Raw genomic sequence first — 23,275 nt, 5'->3', positions numbered from 1 at the left:
AATGGTGTTGGGAAAACTGGACAGCAACATGCAAAAGAATGAACCTGGACCACTTTCTTACACTGCACACAAAAATAAACACAAAATGGATTAAAGACCTAAATGTGATACCAGAAACTATAAAACTCCTAGAAGAAAACATAGGCAGTAGTTTCTTTGACATCGGCCATAGAAGCATTTTTCTAGATATGTCTCCTCAGACAGAGGAAACAAAACAAAGTTAAACTATTGGGACTATGCTAAAATAAAAAGCTTTTGCACAGTGTAGGAAACCATCAATAAAATGACAAGGCAACCTACTGAATGGGAGAAGATATTTGCAAATGATATATCTGATAAGGGGTTAATATCCAAAGTATACAAAGAACTCATACAACTCAACATCAAAAAAAACAAATAATCTGATTTAAAAATGGGCAGAAGACATGAACAGACATTTCACCAAAGAAGACATACAGATGGCCAACAAACACATGAAAAAATGCTCAACATCACTGATTCATCAGGGAAACGCAAATCAAAACACAAAGAGATATCACCTCACACCTGTCAGAATGGCTAAAATCAAATACACAAGAAACAACAAGTTTTGGGACCCTCGCGCACTACTGGTGGGAATGCAAATTGGTATAGCCACAGTGGAAAACAGTATGGATTTCCTTAAAAAATTAAAAATAGAATTACCATAGGATACGGTAATACCACTACTGGGTATTTACCCAAAGAAAATGAAAACACTAATTTAAAAAGATATATGCATCCCTGTGTTTATTGCATTATTTACAATAACCGAAATGTGGAAACAACCCAAGTGTCCATCATTAGATGAATGGATAAAGAAGTAGTATATATACAATGGAATATTACTCAGCCATTAAAAAAGAACGAGATCTTGACAACATGGATAGACTTAGGAAGTATGATGCTAAGTAAAGTAAGTTAGGGAAATACAAATACCACTGTGATTTTACTCATATGTGGAATGTAAGAAACAAAGCAAATGAACAAGCAAAGAAAAAAAAAGGCAAACAAAAACACAGACTTTTAAATACAGAAAACAAGCTGGTGGTTGCCAGAGGAGAGGTGGGTGGAGGGATGGGTGAAATAGATAAAGCGGATGAAAAGCACACTTATTGTGACAAGCACTAAGTAATGACCGTTGAATCATTATATTGTACACCTGGAACTAATATAACACTGTATGTTAATTACATTTCAGTAACAAAAAAAGTATATGCTGAATAAGATATAATGGATCATTTAAAGCAAAAATAAATTACATTGCAGGGTTTATAAACACCTAGGAATATAATGCATGGCAACAATAGCATGAGGGACAGGAGAAAGAAAATGAAAGCGTACTCTTACTAGGTTTTTACCTTATATGTAAAGTGGTAGAAAATTATGTGAAGGTGTAATCTGTGATAAATTGTAAAAGCATTATTATAAACCCTAGAGCAGCCACTGATAAAGTAAACAAACATTAGCAGTGAACAGTATAGGAATTCAAAGACAAAAAACAGCTGTATCTGTGTAAGAAAGAGTGTGATATGGCTTAGAAAAACAACTAAGTGGGGCGCCTGCCTGGCTCAGTGGGTTAAGCGTCTGCCTTCGGCTCAGGTCATGATCCCAGGGTCCTGGAATCCAGTCCTACCTCGGGCTCCCTGCTCAGCAGGAAGCCTGCTTCTCCCTCTCCTGCTCACCCTGCTTGTGCTCTCTCTCTTTCTTTCTCTCTCTGTCAAATAAATAAAAATCCTTATTAAAAAAAAAAGAAAAACAACTAAGAATAACATATTAATATGACACAAAAAGAAATAATTAGGGCAAGAGTGCTAGACTTTGTTACATAGAGCTCTAAAATTTCTCTCATTGAAAGACTGTACAGGGGCGCCTGGGTGGCTCAGTCGTTAAGCGTCTGCCTTCGGCTCAGGTCATGATCCCGGGGTCCTGGGATCGAGCCCCGCATCGGGCTCCCTGCTCCACGGGAAGCCTGCTTCTCCCTCTCCCACTCCCCCTGCTTGTGTTCCCTCTCTCGCTGTGTCTCTCTCTCTGTCAAATAAATAAATAAAATCTTTAAAAAAAAAAAAAAGAAAGAAAGAAAGACTGTACAGACAAAACTGAAAGCAAACATCAAGTGTAGAAGGGAAATCTCTGATATATTCCAGGCAAAGAGTTGATATTACCAATATACAAAGAGTTATTACAAACCAGTAAGCAAATTATAGGAATTCCAATTTAAAAATGAACAAAATATGATAGTTTATAAAGAGGAAATTATGGGTGAAAATATCCTTATCCTAACTCCATGCTATACATGGAGTGCAGGATTAGATATAGACACATAGATACCTTGTTCCCAAATATAACTTGAGCTTAATTCTGTACATTTAGTGGCGTGTATTTAATACATGGGATTTTATAACGTGAAGCCGCCATCAATCAGAATAAGGTAATGTTTTACAGCGCTTCTACCATTTATCAGGCAGTCTCACAAAGAAGTTACTTATCCATCAAAAGAGAATATAACCAGTAGTTGGAATTATGGTTTATCTTTCAGAGATCAATTCAATGAATTGTAAGCTGTAACTACATGATTCTTTTTATGAATTCACGATCTAAGGAAAAAAGATAGTATAAATATTTTATCTAACTGAAAGTTTCAGTAACACAAGCCCATTTAAATCCCAGAGTGGAGGCATTATGTGAAGCTTAAAAGATTAGGGATTAAAGATGAAAAAGTAAGTGCTTCAGCATCTGAAACCCGTTCCACCTTAAATGACAACGTATGCTTTAAGGAGGAATGTTTTCCTTCCCTTCTTATTTCCTACAGCTTTACTTTCTCCACTTTTGATTGCTAGATTCATCTTCTAGCCATCCAAAAGGATGACCTCTAAAAACATGAGTTGAACCCAAAGCTAGTTGTAAAAAAACATGTTTCTTTGAAATAGGATTTCCATTATTCACCTAAGATTTATAAAACCACTCTTTAAATAAACACTGTGAAAATGACTAGTTACGATACATGAATTCATACGAACCTGTGAGATCACCCTTTCGGGTAACAGTGAAATGTCACATTCAGGAATCTCGCCTGCAAGAGAGGTTTCAGACGTACTTTGTTCAGGAAAAATGGATTCTTCTTTAGCAACTACTTTGAGTTTTAACTTGCTTCTCCATTTCAGTAACTGAAGTTCATGTTTTAACATCTGCCATGAAAATAATTGACAAATTCCATGTCATTGTCGTAAAGGTTAAATGAGATAATATGTATATAGCTCAGTGCTCGACACCATGATAGCACCAAATAAACATTCTTCATTATTGTTATCCCTGCTACATAAACAATCTTTGTCCATAGCATGGTTAATACTCTCTAGACCACCAGAGCATTAGAGATCATTTCCGTCTGTTGTCAGACATCAACGGGTTAGGCAGCAACCTCGAAGATGTGGTCCAACCTCCTCCTTTCGATGAGGAAGCTGAAACCCACAGAGTCAAGGCTCTGGTAATGAGTGAACTGATATTTGGGCCATGGAAAGGAGGTGGTTAGCACAGAGATAAAAAAGGAGAGTTAGAGGAAAGCATTTGGGGTCTTGCCTGATTTACTGTTATAAAATGTCCCCATTTTAACTTTGAATACATTCCTTAAAACTGCATAATCGAGAAAAAGCCATAAGGGTAAATAAGTGTTACACACACACACACACACACACGAGCCTAAGAAAGGGTACACATTGGAGAAGTAGCACCCAGAAGTGTTCCCTGCTTTCTCCGCCCAGCACACAGCTGCCTTGCTCACTTCACCCACTTAAGTGAGTGATGGTTAGGCCAAGAAATCACATAGCTAGAAGAAAATGTTTTCTCTAAACACCCAATTAACTATGGAATATACATCTATATTAAGGATAATACTATATTATGTATGATATACATTGTTATATATTTTAATATCTATCAACTACTGCATGCAAAACATCATGCCCAGTGTATGGGGATGATTAAGAGAACAATACTGCCTCAGGGATGTTCAGTTCAAGAGGGGTGTGAAAGGGGCAGACTAGTCATGTACGGTTACTTATTTTGCCATTAGACAATCACTGATCAGACGCCGGGGGAGCCAGGGTCAAAATGCTAGCTTAGTGCACAGTGTTCGAAAACACCGAACAGGGGCGCCTGGGTGGCTCAGTCAGCGAAGCAGCTGTCTCTTGATTTTGGCTCAGGTCATGATTTCAGGGTCTTGAGATCAAGCCCCGCATCAGGCTCCCTGCTCAGTGCGGAGTCTGCCTGAGATTCTTTCTCTCCCTCTCCCTCTGCCCATCCCGCCCCCCCGCAATGTTCTCATTCTCTCTCTCTCTTTCTCTCTCTCAAATAAATAAATAAATCTTAAAAGAAAAGAAAAGAAAGAAAGAAAGAACACTGAACAAGCAGACTAAAACAGTGGTCCCTAAAGTATAACTGGTGAACCAGCAACACTGAACATGTACTCCACGAATGCTGGAGGACATCCTCTAAGAACACCGATTCAATACCAGTAGGTGCTTGATGAATCTCAGTGTCCTCTGCAGACTCTAGCACTGTTTCCAGCATAGATCTTTGCATACCCTCTTGGTATGTATATGGTATCACCAATCTCAACATCTGGACCAGGTAACGATGGGAGGGTGTTGATCCTGCCCTTGATGAGACGACTACTAAACAGGGAGTTTAATTTCTTATTTTTCTGTTTCTTATTTACCCCGACTTTGTATTTCAAGACCATTGCTAAAACATTACCTACGAAGTAATATAACTTAAAAAATTCCATTTTTTGATGTCTGATCCTAGTAGTTACTGTGAGTATTCTAAAACAACATTAAGTAATAATGTACTAATAGCTTAAGCAAACTAGAGATATTTTTAAGTTTGGAGGAATTTGCTTGGGCCCTCTGTTTTAATTGCTTTAATTAAAGTGTCACATCCTTTAAGTTTAGCAATTTAGTAATTTTTTAAATAATTTATATTAAAATTAAAATGTATTACATTGAATGTTAAAAAAAGAATAATAATCTTATCTAGAAAAGAAAAATTTATTCAGTCTTTATCATATCAAATAGTTTCTTTTCCATTTGAGATATCTATATCCATCTAAACACTTGCTTAAACAAAATTCTTCATTTTTATCAATAATTTTAATTTTTTTTTTTTTTTTTTAAAGATTTATTTATTTATTTGAGAGAGTGAGAATGAGAGAGAGAGCACATGAGAGGGGGGAGGGTCAGAGGGAGAAGCAGACTCCCTGCCGAGCAGGGAGCCCGATGCGGGACTCGATCCCGGGACTCCAGGATCACGACCTGAGCCGAAGGCAGTCGCCTAACCAACTGAGCCACCCAGGCGCCCCAATTTTTATCAATAATTTTAAACAAAATGCTGAAATGATTTTTCCTCAATGTTCACAGTTGAAATGAAACAACAGAATTTATTAGAAAATATTTTTGGTAGCTGAAGTATAATTTAAATTATTAAATTAAAAGAATAAAGACCCCATCAAAAGTATATAATATTGGGGCACTGGGGGGATTCAGTAGGTTAAGCATCTGACTTCAGCTCAGGTCATGGTCTCAGGGCCTGGGATCGAGCCCCACGATCGAGCCCTACCTCCAGCTCCCCACTCAGCAGGGAGTCTGCTTGTCCCTCTCCCTCTCACTCTGTCCCTCCTCCCCACTCAGGCACACGCACGCACTCTCTCAAATAAATAAGCAAAATCTTTTTTTAAAAAAGTACGTAATATTCAGTATTTTAGTACTTTCCACACATAGCATTATTATCTGAGGCAACATTAATATAAGGACAAAATTTAGTTTCTAAAAAAATTAAGTTTCCAAGATACCATACCAGCTCATCTTCTCTCTTTTTATACTTATGTCTTGCTTTATCCCTCCATTTAGTTAGGATAGCTATTAGCTTGTAACGGCGGCACATCTTTTGCATCCGCAATAGTGTATCTAAAGAAAATTTATTAGATTAGTGTGTATATATAAAGATGTTTCCAAAAAAACAAAGTATTTAATATTCTATCATGTTTATAATATGAACCAATATTGCATCTGGCAGTTTTTGTTTGATTTTAATTACATCTAAAATTAATTACTTTTGACAGCAGTAGATCTTCACTCCGGAAACTTTATTAACCTGTAAATATCACCTTTGCTCTTGGAAATTAAGATGTAGGGGCGCCTGGGTGGCTCAGCCTGTTAAGCGTCTGTCTTCGGCTCAGGTCATGATCCCAGGGTCCTGGAATCAAGCCCCGCACTGGGCTCCCAGCAAGGAGCCTGCTTCTACCTCTCCCTCTGTCCTTCCCCCTGCTCATGCTCACTCTCTCTCTCTCTTTCAAATAAGTAAATAAAATCTTTTTAAAAATTAAAATATATATATTAAGATGTAATAGATGTAATAACACGTCAATATATATGACACATCATTTTTTTTAAATCAAACCAGTTCTTTATAAAACCAGAACTTCCAAACTTATTCATAGAAATACAATTATAAGGTAGTATTCTGATTTAGTTAAATGCCCTATGATTAAATAAATTGCTCCATTTTATGTTTTAACTAAGGGTCCAAAGCTCAAATACAGGGGCCAGGCCAGGAAGGAGGATGACTACGGCAGGCCTTGGGGACACCGCTTAAGAGGGCATTGGCTTCTTAGCTGAAGCTAATTGTTTCCTCTCAGAATTAGAGGCCCATCAATCTTATGTTAAAACCTTCAGAGGGCACCTTGGTGGTTCAGTCAGTTAAGCATCCAACTCTTGAGTACCGCTCAGGTCATGATCTCAGGGTCAGGAGATGGAGCCCCGCCTCGGGCGCATGCTGGGCGTGGAATCTGCTTAAGATTCTCTCTCTCCCTCTCCCTCTGCCCCTCCGCCCCATGCTCCCATGTGTGCACTCTCTCTTGCTCTCTCTCCCTCCCTAAAAAAAAAACAAAACCCTCAGAGGGCTCACTGTGACTGAGGTACCAGGAGTAACTGATCAAGAAGAAATGATTCTCTGATTTGCAGGAGCCATAAACCAATATTCGGTAAGTGGCTAAAATCTGAGCAAAAGGCTGGAGTTCCCTATTCCTGCTCCGAAGATCATGTACGTGCCCTGTCTACTCATTACAACTACCAAGGGTTTAAGGAAAGGAAAATTCATTTTCTTTGTTTCCTCATGTATCCATTAAATGAAATATCTGTAAAGAATGGAAAACTCTCTACAAGAAATAGTCAATTTTGGTACCTGTGATATACCAGCTCTCTATGAGTAAAAATGACGATAGTAGATCCCTATTTATATTTATATTTGTACATACATCACACAGATCCCCACAGGATTTTATTTCAAACATGCCTATTTTCTGTTACAATAAAACCCTTTGAGACAAATCTCATTTAAATGTAAGACATTTAATTAGTGGCTTTACATTTCATGACAGTTTTCTAGACATCATGATAAATTCTCTAGTACCAACTGATGAATTGTTAAGTGTGTTGATTCTTTGAATAAATGAATACAAAAATTAACCGCTACTATGTTAGGATTTACCTGTAAGTTGTTTTTTTTGACCTTCTGTATAAGAGTGCCAGAGACGAAATATGTATTTTTGAAGTCTGAAATTGTCATATTCCATTGCTTTTTCCATCTTTTCAGCCAGAAGTTCATCTTCATTTATAAGAGGTATCGCTATGTCTCTCCAAGTGCTATAGGCAGAAGATACAGAAAAATAGTATTTTGATGTTATGGCAACACATTACTAATAAATGGAGAGGGAGAAGGAGTAATAATACCTCCTTTATCTCCTCAAAATTCACAGCATAGAAAGAAATTGTTCAATTATTGTTATTGTTTTATTTTTAGCTAGTCCTGTGTTTCCTTTGAGCTTGTACTTCCCTTTGCTACATTTCTAAAACCCAGTAAAGATCTGAAATTCAGAAGTTTTTTCATAACCTATATAGAGGCTAATAGTTTAGCAAAGTAATTTTGCCTCGGGGCACCTGGATGGCCCAGTTGGTTGCGCGTCCCACTCTAGATTTTGGCTCAAGTCATGATCTTGGGGTCCTGGGATCAAGCCCCACAACAGGCTCTACACTGAGCGCAGATTCTCTCTCTCCCTCTCCCCCTTGCCCCTCCTTCTCCCCCCTCCCACTCTCTCTCTCTCTCTAAAATAAATAAGTAAATCTTAAAAATAAATAAATAAATATTTAAAAACTAAAGTAATTTTGCATCAAAACCTCCCTAGACTTGACACATAGCTATTCATAGTTTTTTTTTAAATTTCATTTCATATACATTTCATTTCATTTTATATACATATATATAATATAGAGAGAGAAATACTAATAATGTTTGAATATGTTTGGTTCCAACATGCTGCCCCAGACACCACTGAAGATGTTCTATAATACACAGAATGTGCAGAAATTACCTTTGTAAAATTTTTTAAGAAAAGGAATCTAAATTTCAAAACATATCTCCAAGGGTTTCAGTGAAGGGATTATAGACGTACACTTTCAAAAAAAGCAATACCTTGAAGAAGTAAAGAACATATTTTAACTAAGTAAAAGCCAAATAAAAATAAAAGAAATATATAATGCAAAATGGTGGAGACATGATTAAATAGATAAAATCAGAACGACTGGCCAAAAATGAGTTGTTCTTCCTATGGAGAATATTAAGAATAAAAACACAAAGAAATAGGATGTAAAATCACATTCTTACCAAAAATGGGTCTTTACTAGATGTCCAGTATAAAAAGTACATGCTTTTATCATCAATTCTGGAGTCATCTAAAGTAAATAAATAAATGAAATAGCACACATTAGAAGAAAGTGGAATGCAAAGGCTAACTCCAGAAGATGCAGAGGAAAATGAGAGCAATGATTACCTTGGGCAGTAGGGAGACAGGAGCAGATTAGAAGAACTACATGCCAATTATGTATTTTGTAACTTTATTGTGTATGTCCGTTACCAATTTTTCAAAAGTTAAAATCACAGCTTAAAATTTTCTCATTGTATTGTATTTACTTTAAAGCATTTTAAGTAAGTTCTATGGTATTATTATTATTGTCAGTTGTATTGATAGGAGTACAGAGTTGTGGGTCTGCTGGTCACCATTAAACTGGATGATTTTGCCTTCTCAAGAGTATAAAATGAGGGGCGCCTGGGTGGCTCAGTCGTTAAGCGTCTGCCTTCGGCTCAGGTCATGATCCCAGGGTCCTGGGATCGAGTCCCACATCGGGCTCCCTGCTCCGCGGGAAGCCTGCTTCTCCCTCTCCCACTCCCCCTGCTTGTGTTCCTGCTCTCGCTCTCTCTCTGTCAAATAAATAAATAAAATCTTAAAAAAAAAAAAAAAAAGAGTATAAAAAGAAATTTTCTTTAAAAAAAAGAAAAAAAATGCTTACAGGAATGCCTCACCAAGAAGTAATAGGAAAGCCACATAAATTAAAATTTTGGAATATGCTGAAAGAGATGCAAATTTATCTATCACTTGCAACTATTCACAATAACATACATTAACATGTGGGAACAGCTAACTGAGCATTACCTTCTGTACATTCTTTAATGAGTAAAAATAATGTCACATTACACATTTGTTATATGTACATGGTACTGTGAAGTACTAATGGTGTTATTTTTTCTCATGTTTTCACTACCCTGTTTGCCATATATATAAACATGTGGCCAAACATCTGTTTGGTTCAAATCTCTACCAACTGCCAGAATTCTGAATTCCACTTTTCACAGACAAATGTTTTTCTCCTTTGCACATTGCTGTAAATGCTTTGTTGAGGTCATAGATACAACATACACATGTTAATCATGGAGTTATTTAAGGCATACAACAGAGGCCGCCTGATGTTCAATGACATTTGGAAATCCTCAGCTTGATGGAGATTATATGTAAATTATGCTTGTGGTGAGGGAGAACATAAATCACTGAAGTCAGTTTTTACTAAATTCTGATTTTCATAAGGGAAAGGAATGCAGATGAACAAAGTAAGAGTATTGGGAATATCACAGCAGGGTGGATAAAACCAGGAAAGGAGGGGCGCCTGGGTGGCTCAGTCATTAAGCGTCTGCCTTCGGCTCAGGTCATGATCCCAGGGTCCTGGTATCGATCCCTGCATCAGGCTCCCTGCTCTGTGAGAAGCCTGCTTCTCCCCCTCCCACTCCCCCTGCTTGTGTTCCCTCTCTAGCTGTGTCTCTGTCAAATAAATAAATAAATTCTTAAAAAAAAACAAAACAGGAAAGGAATGAAGTGGCAGAAGTAAGGACAAATTTCATCTACAAGACAATTTTCCTGCTCTGCCATTAGCCCCTAAATTTCCTAAGATTAAACTTTTTTTAGAAGATACAACCTGGAAAGTACTATATAAATATCTACAATAATATGGCATAGTTCATTAAAAAATGAGCGTATTACAGATCAAATGAATGAAAACAAAAATTATAATTCAGCTGGTAACTCTTGAACTCGAGTTTTCTAATAATCAACTCTTTAAATCAACATAAAACTGTTCTTTCTATTCTATTCTTGAAAGAAATTGCAGTCCTCATCAGTCTATGATTTATATGCTGGAAGAGTTTCTCATTCTAATATTCCTTTTTTTTTTAAGAGTTCCTTTCCCTAAATTCTTATTTTAATTTCACATATACTGTTCTCCCGATTAAACAAAAAAAATAAAACACTGATAGAATGAAAATAGCCATGATTTTTCCTCATTGTTGGCATCCTCTTGTTTTCTCCACAGGGAAAATAGCTTTAAGAGAGTGTCACTGGGGGGCGCCTGGGTGGCTCAGTCGGTTAAGCGTCTGCTTTCCGCTCAGGTCATGATCCCAGGGTCCCAGGATTGAGCCTCTCATCGGGCTCCCTGCTGAGCGGGGAGTCTGCTTCTCCCTCTCCCTCTGCCTGCCACTCCCCCTGCTTGTTCTCTCTCTCTCTGTCAAATAAATAAATAAAATCTTAAGAAAAAAACCCGAGAGCTCACTGGGGCACTGACCTGCAGCCAAGGCTCAAGCCGAATAAAGCCCCATCCCCCACTTGGGGCTAGGCCTGTGTCCGCGCAACTGAGGCTCAGCAGCCTCTCTGGCTGGTCTAACCATCAGACACATGCCAGTACACTCAGTCACACGGTTCTGCTTCCACTGCTCAACGTCTCCACTGTTGCTCCAGCAACTTGCTTTCTACTCTTTGGTGGGGGGGGGGGGGGGGGGGCAGTGTCTTGAAATATTTTTTCATTCATTCATTCATTCATTCACTCATTTATGTATTTATATATATCATTGTTGTTGAAATATAGTTGACATACAATGTTAGTTTCAGGTATACAACAAAGTAATGAAAAACTTCTATACATTGCTCAGTGGTTACCACAACTAGTGTAGTAAAACATCTGTCATCATACAAGATTTTTACAGTATTATTGACTAGATTCCCTATCCTGTGCTGTTCATCTCCATGACTTATTAATTTTTTAACTAAGAGCTTGTACCTCTTAATCCCCTCTTCCATTTCCCATATTCCCCACCCACCTCACCTCTGGCAACTATCGGTTTGTTCTCTGAATGTATGAGTCTGTTCTCTGTTTTGTTTGTTCAGTCATTTCTTCTGTTTTTTGGAGTCCACATGTAAGTGAAATCGTCTGGCTTTTGTCTTTCTCTGTCTAACTTATTTCACTTAGCGTAACAGCCTCTAGGTCCATCTATATTGTCGCAAATGGCAAGATCTCATTCTTTTCAAATGGCTGGAGAGTATTCCATTATATATATGTACCACCTTTTCTTCATCCACATATCTATTGATGGACACTTGGGTTGCTTCCATATTTTGGCTATTATAAATAATGTTGCAGTAAACATAAGGGTACATATATCTCTTCAAATTAGTGTTTTCATTTTCTTCAAATAAATACCCAAAAGTGGAATTAATAGATTATATGGTATTTTTAATTTTTTGAGGAACCTCCATACTGTTTTCCATATTAGTTGCACCAATTTACATTCTCACCAACATTGCACAAGGATTCTCTTTTCTTCACACCCTCACCAACACTTATTTCTTGTTTTTTTGATACTAACCATTCTGACGGGTGTGAGGTGATATTTCATTGTGGTTTTGATTTTCATTTCCCTGATGATGAGTGATGTTGAGCATCTTTTCATGCATCTGCTGGCCATCTGTATGTCATTCTTGGAAAAAAAATGTCTATTCAGATCCTCTGCCCATTTTTAATTGGATTATTTGTGTTGTGTTTTTTGGTGTTGAGTTGTATAAGTTCTCTATATATTTTGGATTTTAAGCACTATCACATATATTATTTGCAAATATCTTCTCCCCTTCAGTAGGTTGTCTTTTCATTTTGTTGTTAGTTTCTTTGTTATGCAAAACTTTTTATTTTGGTGTACTCCCAGTAATTTATTTTGTTTTTGTTTCCCTTGCCTGAGAAGAGTATCCATAAATATGTTGCAAAGGCTATTGTCCAAGAGATTACTGTCTATGTTTTCTCTTAGAAGTTTTATGATTTCAAGTCTCACATTTAGGTTTTTAATCCATTTTGAGTTCATTTTTGTGCATGGTGTAAGAAAGTGGTTCAGTTTCATTCTTTTACATGTAGCTGTTCAGTTTTCCCAACACCATTTGTTGAAGAGACTGTCTTTTACCCATTGTACATTCCTGCTCCCTAGACTATTCTTTAGGGATCATTCAAATAGTTTGTATAATCCTCCCTCCTTTGTCATAGTTTAATTGACAGTGTAATTGTGGGCTTATTTCTGGGCTCTCTCTCCTATTCCCTTGATCTGTGGGTCTATTTCTGTGCCAGTACCATACTGTTTTGATTACAATTGCTTTGTAGTATAGCCTAAAATCTGAGATTGTGATGCTTCCAGCTTTGTTCTTTCCCAAGATTGTTTTGGCTATCCAGGGTCTTTTGTGGTTCCAGAAATATTTTAGTATTACTCTAGTTTTGTAAAAAAAAAAAAAAAAAAATGCTGTTTGTATTTTGGTAGATATTGCCTTACGTCTGTAGATTGCTTTGAGTATTATGGACATTTTAACAACATTAATTCTTCCAATCCATGAGCAGTGTATGTCTTTCCATTTGTGTCATCTTCAATTTCTTTCATCGATGTCTTGTAGTTTTCAGAGTGTGGGTCTTTTACCTCCTTGGTTAAGTTTATTCATAGATTGCATCTTGGTTCCGCGTTCCCCTCACAAAATGCCTGGTGAAGCCACAGAAACCGTCCCTGCTACAGAGCAGGAGTTGCCACAGCCCCAGGCTGAGACAGGGTCTGGAACAGAATCTGACAGTGATGAATCAGTACCAGAGCTTGAGGAACAGGATTCCACACAGGCAACCACACAACAGGCCCAGCTGGCAGCAGCTGCTGAAATCGATGAAGAACCAGTCAGTAAAGCAAAACAGAGCCGGAGTGAAAAGAAGGCACGGAAGGCTATGTCCAAACTGGGTCTTCGACAGGTTACAGGGGTTACAAGAGTCACTATCCGGAAATCTAAGAATATCCTCTTTGTCATCACAAAACCAGATGTCTACAAGAGCCCAGCTTCAGATACCTACATAGTTTTTGGGGAAGCCAAGATCGAGGATTTATCTCAGCAAGCACAACTAGCAGCTGCTGAGAAATTCAAAGTTCAAGGTGAAGCTGTCTCAAACATTCAAGAAAACACACAGACTCCAACTGTACAAGAGGAGAGTGAAGAAGAAGAGGTTGATGAAACCGGTGTAGAGGTTAAGGACATAGAATTGGTCATGTCACAAGCAAATGTGTCAAGAGCAAAGGCAGTCCGAGCCCTGAAGAACAACAGTAATGATATTGTAAATGCTATTATGGTAAGTGTCCAAACCCCAAACCTTTATTCCTTTACCTCTTCTGCCCTTACCAGTTATGGATGACTTTATTTTCTGTACTTAGTATCAGCCAGTTAGGAAGCTTCATTCCAAAGCCTATTCTGAGTTACCTCATATTTTAGTGGCTTGAATTCTCAATTTGCCTATAACTGCTTCTAATGATCTCTTTTCTTACAGGAATTAACAATGTAACCATCTGAAAACGAGGACTTTTTTTGGTGTTTCAAAAGAATAACTGCAGCTTGGTTTGAAATTTGTACTGTTTCTATCATTAATAAAGTTATGGCTTCTTGTTGGATGAAAAAAAAAAGTTTATTCATAGATTGTTTATTCTTTTGATGCAATTGTAAGCAGAATTGGTTTTTTTATTATTATTTCTCTTTCTGCTACTGTGTAATATATTAGTGTATAAAAACACGGGCGCCTGGGTGGCTCAGTTGTTAAGCGTCTGCCTTCGGCTCAGGTCATGATCCCAGGGTCCTGGGATGGAGCCCCGCATCGGGCTCCCTGCTCTGCGGGAAGCCTGCTTCTCCCTCTCCCACTCCCGCTGCTTGTGTTCCTTCTCTCACTATCTCTCTCTCTGTCAAATAAATAAAATCTTAAAAAAAAAAAAAAACTCACACACACAACAGATTTCTGTATATTAATTTTCTACCCTGCAACTTTAGTGAATTCATTTATTAATCCTAATAGTGTTCTGGTGGAGTACTGGGGGTTTTTATAAATTGTATGATGTCATCTGCAAACAGTGACAGTTTTACTTCTTCCTCACCAATTTGGATGCCTTTTATTTCTTTTTCTTGTCTGATAGCTGTGGTTAGGACTTCCAATACTATGTTGAATAAAAGCAGTGAAAGTGGACATCCTTGTCTTCTTCCTGATCTTAGAGAAATGGCCTTCAGTTTTTACCATTGAGTATGATGGTAGCTATGGGTTTTTCATATATAGCCTTTATTATGTTGAGGTGTGTTTCTTGTATACCCACTTCGTTGACAATTTTATCATAAGTAGATGTGTATTTTGTCAAGTAATTCTGCATCTATTGAAATAATCATGTGGTTTTTATCCTTCTTCTTGTTAATGTGTTGCATTGTTTTGATTGATTTGCAAAGATTGCATCCCTGGAATAAATCCCACTTGATTGTAGTGGTCAATCCCTTGAATGTAAGGTTGAATTTGGTTTGCTAATATTTTGTTAAGGATTTTTGCATGTATGCTCACCAGAGATATGGGCCTGTAGTTTTCTCTTTTTGTAGTGTCTCTGTCTGGTTTTGGTATCAGAGTATTGTTGGTCTCATAGAATGAATTTAAAGCATTCCTTCCTTTCTAATTTTTAGAATAGTTTGAGAATGATAGTTCTTTAAATGTGTGGTAGAATTCACCTGTAAAGCCATCTTGTCTTGGAGTTTTGTTTGTTAGGAGCTTTTTTTTATTATTATTACTGATTCAATTCAATTTCATTACTAGTAATTGGTCTGCTCAAATTTTCTATTTTTTTCCTGATTCAGTTTTGGAAGATTGAATGTTTCTAGGAATTTATCCATTTCTTCCAAGCTGCCCAATATGTTGGCAGATAATTTTCATAGTATTCTCTTATAATCCTTTGTATTTCTCTGATGTTTGTTATTTCTCCTCTTTCATTTCTAAAAATATTTATTTGCATCCTCTCTTTTTTCTTAATGAAACTTGCTAAAGGTTTATCAACTTTGTCTATCTTTTCAAAGAACCAGCTCTTGCTTTCTTTGATCTTTTCTATTGTTTTTTTTTTTTTTGCTAGCTTTCTTATATTTCCCCTCTAATCTTTATTATTTCCTTCCTTCTACTGATTTGTTAGTCTTCTTTTTTTAGTTCTTTTAGGTATAAGGTTAGATTGTTTTAGATTTTTCTTGTTTCTTGAGATAGGCCTGTATTACTATAAACTATTCTCTTGGAACTTCTTTTGCTGTGTCCCAAAGATTTTGCACCCTTGTGTTTCCATTTTCATTTGTCTCCATGTATTTTTTGATTTCTAATTTGATTTCTTCTTTGACCTATTGCTTGTTTAGTAGCATATTGTTTAGACTCCATGTGTTTGTGTTTTTTCCAGTTTTTTTTTTCTTGTAACAGATTTCTAGTTTCATATCATTGTGGTTAGAAAAGATGCTTGATATGATTTGAATCTTCTTAAACTTATTGAGGCCTATCTTGTGGCCCAGCATATTATCTATCCTAGAGAATGTCCCATGTGTAGTTGAAAAGAGTGCGTATTCTGCTGTTTTTGGATGAATGTTCTGTGTATATCTCGTAAGTTCATCTGGTCTAATGTATTGTTTAAAGCCACTGTTTTCCTTCTTGATTTTCTGTCTGGATGATCTATTAGTTGATGTAAGTGGGGTGTTAAATTCCCCTAATATTATTGTACTACTGTCAATCTCCCTTTATGTCTGTTAATATTTGCTTTATTTATTTAGGTGCTCCTATGTTGTGTGCATAGATATTTACAATGGCATTCCCTGGTTGGATTGATCCCTTTATCATTATGTGATGCCCTTCTTTTTTTTGTTGCAGTCTTTGTTTTAAAGTCTATTTTGTCTGATATAAGTGTTGTTAGCCTGGCTTTTTTTTTTTTTTTCCCACTTCCATTTGCATGGAATATCTTTTTCTATCCCTTTACTTTCCATGTGTATGTATCTTTAGGTCTAAACTGAATCTCTTGTAGGCAGCATATTGAGGGGTCTTATTTTTTTACCCATTTGATTACCCTATTTTTTTTTAATTGGGACATTTAGTCCATTTATATTTAAAGTAATTATTGATAGGTATGTACTTATTGCCATTTTGTTAATTGTTTTCTGGTTGTTTTTGTAGTTATCTATTCCTCTCTTCTCTTGCTCTCTTTCCTTTTGGCTTGATGACTTTCTTTAGTGTTATGCTTGGATTCTTTTCTCTTTATTTTTTGTGTATCTATTACAGGTTGTTGATTTGTGGTTACCATGAGGTTCATATATAACACCCTATGTAACAGTCTATATTAAGGTGATGGAGGCTTAAGTTTGAACACATTCTAAAAGCACTAACTTTTTACTCTCTCCTTCACATTTTATGTATCTCACATCATATTTTACATCTTTTTACTTTGTGTATCCCCTAATTGTTGTAGATATAATTGATCTTACTACTTTTGTGTTTTAACTCTATATTGGCTTTATAAGTAATTAATCTACTATTTTTGCTATATGTTTGCTTTTACCAGTGAAATTTTTTCCTTTCCTAATTTTCTTACTTCTAGGCATGGTCTTTTCTTTCTAAGAATTCCTTTTAACATTTCTTGTAAGACTGGTTTAGTGGTGATGAACTCCTTTAACTTTTGTTTATCTAGGTGCCTTTTATCTCTCCTTCAGTTGGATGATAATCATTACTTTGGTCTTTATTTACTGTGTTGCTTATCTCCATTTTGTTTAGCTCTTTTTCTGTGATTTTGTCTTATTCTTTCATTTGGGACATATCCCTCTGTCTCCCCCATTTTGTCTAACTCTCTGTGTCTGTTTCTATGTATTAGGTAGGTCACCTATGTCTCCTGGTCTTGAAAGTAGTGGCATTGTGTAGATGAGGTCCTATGGTGCATAGTAGCACAGTCCCCCAGGACACCAGAACCAAGTGCTCCAGGGGTGTCCCCCGTATAGGCTGCATGTGTCCTCCCACTGTGGCTGAGGCTTGATTGCTGTGGGCCCACTGGTGGGTAAGACTGGCCCTTGGCCTGGCTCTCTGCAATTCGTTGCTGTGACAGTTGTGGAGGCACTAATAGGCAGGTCTCGTATCCTATGCAGCCAGCTCAAAGGCCCTGCTGGAGAAACTGCAGATGGGCTGGTGTGTGGGGTTATCTCCCCATGTCTACAGGGCAGGAGTCACTTTGGAGAGGGACTGGTTCTAGCCAGGGATGCCTGCCAGGAGCCACTTTGGAGGGACACCTCCCAAGGTAGGTGGGTTGGATGGGGTGAGGCTGAAAGAGAATGCCAGGGCTGGCAGTGCTAGCAATCAATAGATGGAGAGTATTAGAACAGGCTCCCACAGGCATGCAGCTCTCTCGGCCGGGGGAGGGCAAGAAAAATGGCTTCCCCTAGCACTTTTGTTCCCAAAGAACTCTCCTGCAGATCCCTTCCCTTCCAACACATGTCCTAAAATTAGTCAATAAATCTCTTTCAAGTATACCCCAGGCACTTTTCAAATTTCTGCTTCTGTGCTGTGTCTCCACAGATTCATTTAGTATCCTGGATCTTTAAGGGTGGAGGCTTGGCTTCCTATTACCCTCCAGCTCTCTCAGAGCTAAGCCCTGCTGATTTTTAAAGCTCCCAGAGTTAAGTCCCACCGATTTTCAAAGTCAGGTGTCATGGGGACTCATCTTCCCAGTGAGGGTCCCCAAGGCCAGTGCTGCCTGGTGTGGGGTCTGATCTCCTCACTCCTCTGTGCTTGTGGTGTCCCTCCCATTTGTGGTTAGTCACACCAGGGATTTGGTTCCTGACCACATCTCCACCCTTCCTATGCTTTTGAATGTGGACTTCTCTCTGCAACTACCTGTGGAAGATATGATCTGCCAGTCTTCAGCTTATTCCCAAAGTTAGAGGCAATGCATGTAGTTGCTATTGACTCTGTGTATGTGTGGTGAGCTCCAGGTCCTGCTAGCCCATCATCTTCCCCACTGCTTTCTACTCTTGATAGCTGCTGTATATTAGTTAACTGCTAGTGACTAGAAAATATTCTTTCTCTCACTTTTTTATCCTAGCTGATAGGATTGCACAGAGTAGGGGCTAAACAAATACGTATGGACTAAGCGACTTCCTGGGAAAACTACCCATTCTCTGGCATCTGGCTTCTAAAAATGGAGAATTAAGGATTCAAGCAATGACTGTGGGGAAGTTGCTGGATAAAAAGCAACTTGGCATTGGTATAAATGGCCTCAGAGTGAGCGCTCTGTTTCCAGGCCCTCACAGACCACTCGCCCCAATTTCTCACAAGGACCGCTGCACACAGACTGAGTGATGACTGAAGAAAAGGAGAAGGAGAGGAAGGTGCATCTCTATACAATTTCTGAGAGTCCAGTTATATGATAAGATCAGCTCTGAGTCTGAAATAAAAGAAAAAAACATTCTGCCATGGGAGATGGTTTCTAAAGTCAGAGTGGCGATGTCTCAATAACAGATTGGTTGCAAAAGAATTTTTTCAACATTTATTTAGAATTTGACACGGCTCTTTTCTTTTAGGCTGGTGGCCCCTTCTCTGGAGGCCAATTAGAATCTCCTTGAAACTTAGTAAATTACTCATGCCCACTCCCTCACCTCTGTAGGAATTATCACTATGAGGAGTCGCTATTACTACTGAGAATATGTCTCATCCCTTGCATTAAGGCCCTCTGTTTTAAACTGAGTTCCAACAGGATACAATATGATTCAGTGAAAATGTATTCAACTTAACACACTGGTTTCAAAGAAACATTTTTTATAGTTTGGAAGAAAGATAAAAAGTAAAATACAATGTTGATCTTTTTTTAAAAAGATACTACATGTTGGGGCGCCTGGGTGGCTCAGTCGTTAAGCGTCTGCCTTTGGCTCAGGTCATGATCCCAGGGTCCTGTGATCGAGCCCTGCATTGGGCTCCCTGCTCGGCGGGAAGCCTGCTTCTCCCTCTCCCCCTCCCCCTGCTTGTGTTCCCTCTCTCACTGTCTCTCTCTGTCAAATAAATAAATAAAATCTTTAAAAAAAAAAAAAAGATACTACATGTAGCATATTACAACTCAGTCTTAAAAATATTTTATTAAAAATATTTCAAACTTACAAAGAATTAGAACGAATACCTAATACCCAGAGTCTACGTTTAACACTGTCAATGATGTCTTTGAAGTATATAAAGTATACAAAGCAAAACTTTTGTATCTATTTCTAAAATATAATCACATTTTCTTCACAACCGCAACTGCATTATCCCAACTTAGACAATTAACAATAATTGCTTAATATCAGCTAATACCCACTCCATATCCAAATCTCTAGAATTTTCCCCCCAAATATCTTAGTTAGTTTGTTCAAACTGGCGTCTAAACAAGGACCGCGTGTTAGCACTGATGACTCAGTTCATATGAAGAATTTCCCACATTTTTCTTCATTCTCCTTTTCTGTATTTTTCAATGTTTAATGACTATGAAGGGCAAACAAGGCATGGTCCCAGACTAAATCTGATGAATTCAGTTATCTGAGTGTCTTTAGTGTATTTTTACAGACAAGGTTCTAGAAGCCAATTTAAATGTTTTTGTTTTGAATTTGTTTTGATGAGAGGCTGAAAAAGGAGTTTTCTCCTATCATCTGTAAGAATGACTAGAATGCAGGGGTGTGTGGTGGGGTGCTGCATAGCATCGGTCTCATCTCCATGGATTGGGGGTCGGAGCCTTAAGGAAAAAGAGACTGCAGGGAAAATCCCAAGGAACTGCTCTTATCGGACACTTGGCACTATTTGCGTAACACAAAGTGAGAGAAGACATTTCCTCCACTTCTGTTCAGCACACACACAGCACAGTGTCATCCACTTTTTTTTTTTAAAGATTTTATTTATTTATTTGAGAGAGAGAGAATGAGAGAGAGCACATGAGAGGGGGGAGAGTCAAAGGGAGAAGCAGACTCCCCGCCAAGCAGGGAGCCTGATGTGGGACTCGATCCCGAGACTCCAGGATCATGACCTGAGCCGAAGGCAGTCGCTTAACCAACTGAGCCACCCAGGCGCCCCAGTGTCATCCACTTTTGTCTGACTTTGAAGTTCTGAAAATTTGAAGTAATGTGATAAAAATATTACAAAAGTCTTACATTGTGCCAAATTTTGAAATAATGCAATCCCTCCAATTAAAATTTAATCAAGAAGCATTTCATTCCAAAGCTCCTGGGAACATGGATGTTTTAAGCTCTTGCCACATAGTGGTACCATTTTGGCAGGCAAACAATTGTGGAATTAGTCTTAAAGTGCAAGTTTGACTGATTCGAGGTCTTCATAAAAGTATCTCTTTCAAACAGTGTGACCACCAGATATGGTTTGAGTAGAGCAATGAGTCCAGAGAAAGGAGCATTATTTTGGCATTTTAAGGATTTGTGGTTGAAGAAGCCTAGGGCTCCGCCTGCGTTCGACTTCGGGGCTCTCAAGAAGGCAAGAGCATCAGTGCTAAGGCTCATCTTCAGGCAGCTAAATGGGCTGGGACAGACCTTTAAGAGGAATTCTTGAATTCACACAGGACAGCTTTGGGATTCCCAGATACAATTGGTTGGAATTTTAAGGGGAAACCAACCTTATGAAGATAGGGACTAGAGGCAGTGAAATTTGGAATATTACTATCAACATTGTTTTCCTTGAATCCCAGGCTGATGAGGCCTGGGAAATTTTGTAATAAATGGGAAAAAAAATGAAATACCATTATAAACCATAAATGCTAACTTACAAACAGATACTGAATTTATGGTTCTTTAATGTCAGTAGTAATTAGTCCCCTTAATTTTTAACTTTGTTAGACACTATGCATTTATTATATCTGAGAAAATTGATGCATTTACATAATGCCAGTAGAAAAAAAAGTTTTACTTCTATAATATTTGAAGTACCTAGCACAATATTAGGAATCTGGTAAGAACCAAACAAAAAATAAATGTAAATCATTAAATTCATATTATAATTTTTGGGTTTTAGTATCTTATAACAAACTTTTTCTTCTGGTAGGCAATTCCTTTTTTTGCTCGGTTAATCCTTGAATCGAGATCATATATTAAATTATCTTAACATATCTCATCATATTTTAAAGTACCATATCTTTACTTTATTCATGAACTTCATTAATATCCCACATAGCATCATTCTAGAATAATGCTAGCAAGATAGCATGGGTTTTGCTACGGATTGAATGTTTGTGTCCCCTAAAATTCTTATGTTGAAACCTAATCTCTAATGTGATAGTATTTGGAGGCGGGGCGTTTTGGAGATGATTAGCTCATGAAGATGGAGCCTTTATGGATGCCATCAGTGCCTTTATAAAAGAGACTCCAGGGAGCTCCCTCACCCCTTCTGCCATATGAGGTAATAGCAAGAAGATGTCAGTTTATGAACCAGGAACTGGGCTCTCACGAGACACAGAATCTGCCAGCACCTTAATCTTGGACCTCCCAGCCTCCCGAACTGTGAGAAACAGACTTCTGTTGTTTATAACTGCTATATTTTGTTATAGCATCCTAAACAGCCTGAGACAGGGTTTACAAATATGTGTTGAATGCATTACTTCAAATCCCTCCTGACTTTGATTTTTTTTTTATTTTTCATAGGCTGGAAAAGTTCAGAGTAATAACAAAAGTACTAAAAAGAAACCATGCCTTTAATACAGAAATGAGCAGTGTTTGTAATAGTACTATGATGTGGTATAAAGTGTTAGATTTTTGTAAGTGATTTTCTTGTACTTTTTATCTTCTGCAAATTATTGAAACAATCTTTAATGCCCAAGGGGCTCTTATGCCTGGATACAAGCATTGACTGATATTTGTATTTTAGGGCTCTATTTAATAAACACATATTTAAATAAATACCACTTTGAAAAATCAATTTTCTTAAATATGTAAATGTTTATTACAAATTTTAAATAAAGTCCCTGAAACAATTTAAACAAAATTAAAAACTTACGAAAATGTTCTTTAGAACTCTCAAATGCCATACATAGTAGACAAGTATACAAAAATGCCCTATCGTCAACTATTATTACATACTTTACATTTAAATTTATCCTAACGTAAACAATGTGACTCCAGTTCGTATCTTCATTATTTCTCACCTTCATTATTTTTATTCCTTCCAGGTTACTGTAATACTTAGTTTGATGCCTTCTCAGGAAAGAGTAATCTACCAAATTTTAAAAGAAAAAGGATATTTTGCAAACCAGCAAGGATATAGGATGTGGTTATCGACCAATTGATTCTCATTTGGGGCAGAGGATCTGCCTGTCTCTCCCAAATGATTAAAACCCTAGCCACCAGGGTCATAGGGTTAAGTTTCCTTTTCATAGTTAAACTTTGTTACACCAGTATGCCCCCATAACATCATTTATAAAGGGAGTAATCTCAGGGACGCCAGTGTAGCTCAGTCAGTTAAGCGTCTGCCTTCAGCTCAGGTCATGATCTTGGGGCCCTGGGATAGAGCCCCGGCATCGGGCTCCCTGCTCCACGGGAAGCCTGCTTCTCCCTCTCTCTCTGCCCCTCCACTGCTCGTGCTCTCTCTCGCTGTCTCTGTCAAATAAATAAATAAAATCTTTAAAAAAATACAATAAAATAAAAGGGAGCAATCTCTAGGACATGTTAAAGTGAGAAAAGCAAGAAGCAGAAGGCTACACGTAGTCTGCCACT

General features: G+C 37.7%; 2 protein-coding genes across 2 annotated transcripts in view; one reads left to right on the top strand and one right to left on the bottom strand.

Annotated features, from left to right (window-relative positions):
- Positions 1–23,275, bottom strand: part of FBXL13 (F-box and leucine rich repeat protein 13) — a 230,063-nt gene that overhangs the window by 189,524 nt on the left and 17,264 nt on the right. The window contains exons 4-7 of the mRNA XM_021689519.2: positions 8,737–8,804; positions 7,564–7,718; positions 5,872–5,981; positions 3,039–3,206 (exon numbers count right to left, since the gene is read on the bottom strand). Coding sequence (XP_021545194.2) covers positions 3,039–3,206; positions 5,872–5,981; positions 7,564–7,718; positions 8,737–8,804 — 501 coding nt within the window. The remainder of the gene's footprint in view (positions 1–3,038; positions 3,207–5,871; positions 5,982–7,563; positions 7,719–8,736; positions 8,805–23,275) is intronic.
- LOC110580131 (nascent polypeptide-associated complex subunit alpha) lies at positions 13,209–14,196 on the top strand. The gene is made up of 2 exons (XM_044920092.1): positions 13,209–13,868; positions 14,064–14,196. The coding sequence occupies exons 1-2, from the start codon at positions 13,236–13,238 to the stop codon at positions 14,076–14,078; spliced, it is 648 nt and encodes a 215-aa protein (XP_044776027.1). The 5' UTR covers positions 13,209–13,235; the 3' UTR covers positions 14,079–14,196.

The sequence above is a fragment of the Neomonachus schauinslandi genome, chromosome 12 (genome assembly GCF_002201575.2).
Source record: "Neomonachus schauinslandi chromosome 12, ASM220157v2, whole genome shotgun sequence".
Lineage (NCBI taxonomy): Eukaryota > Metazoa > Chordata > Mammalia > Carnivora > Phocidae > Neomonachus > Neomonachus schauinslandi.
Note: the sequence above shows the minus strand (reverse complement) of the source record. Positions and strands in the feature narration are given on the sequence as shown.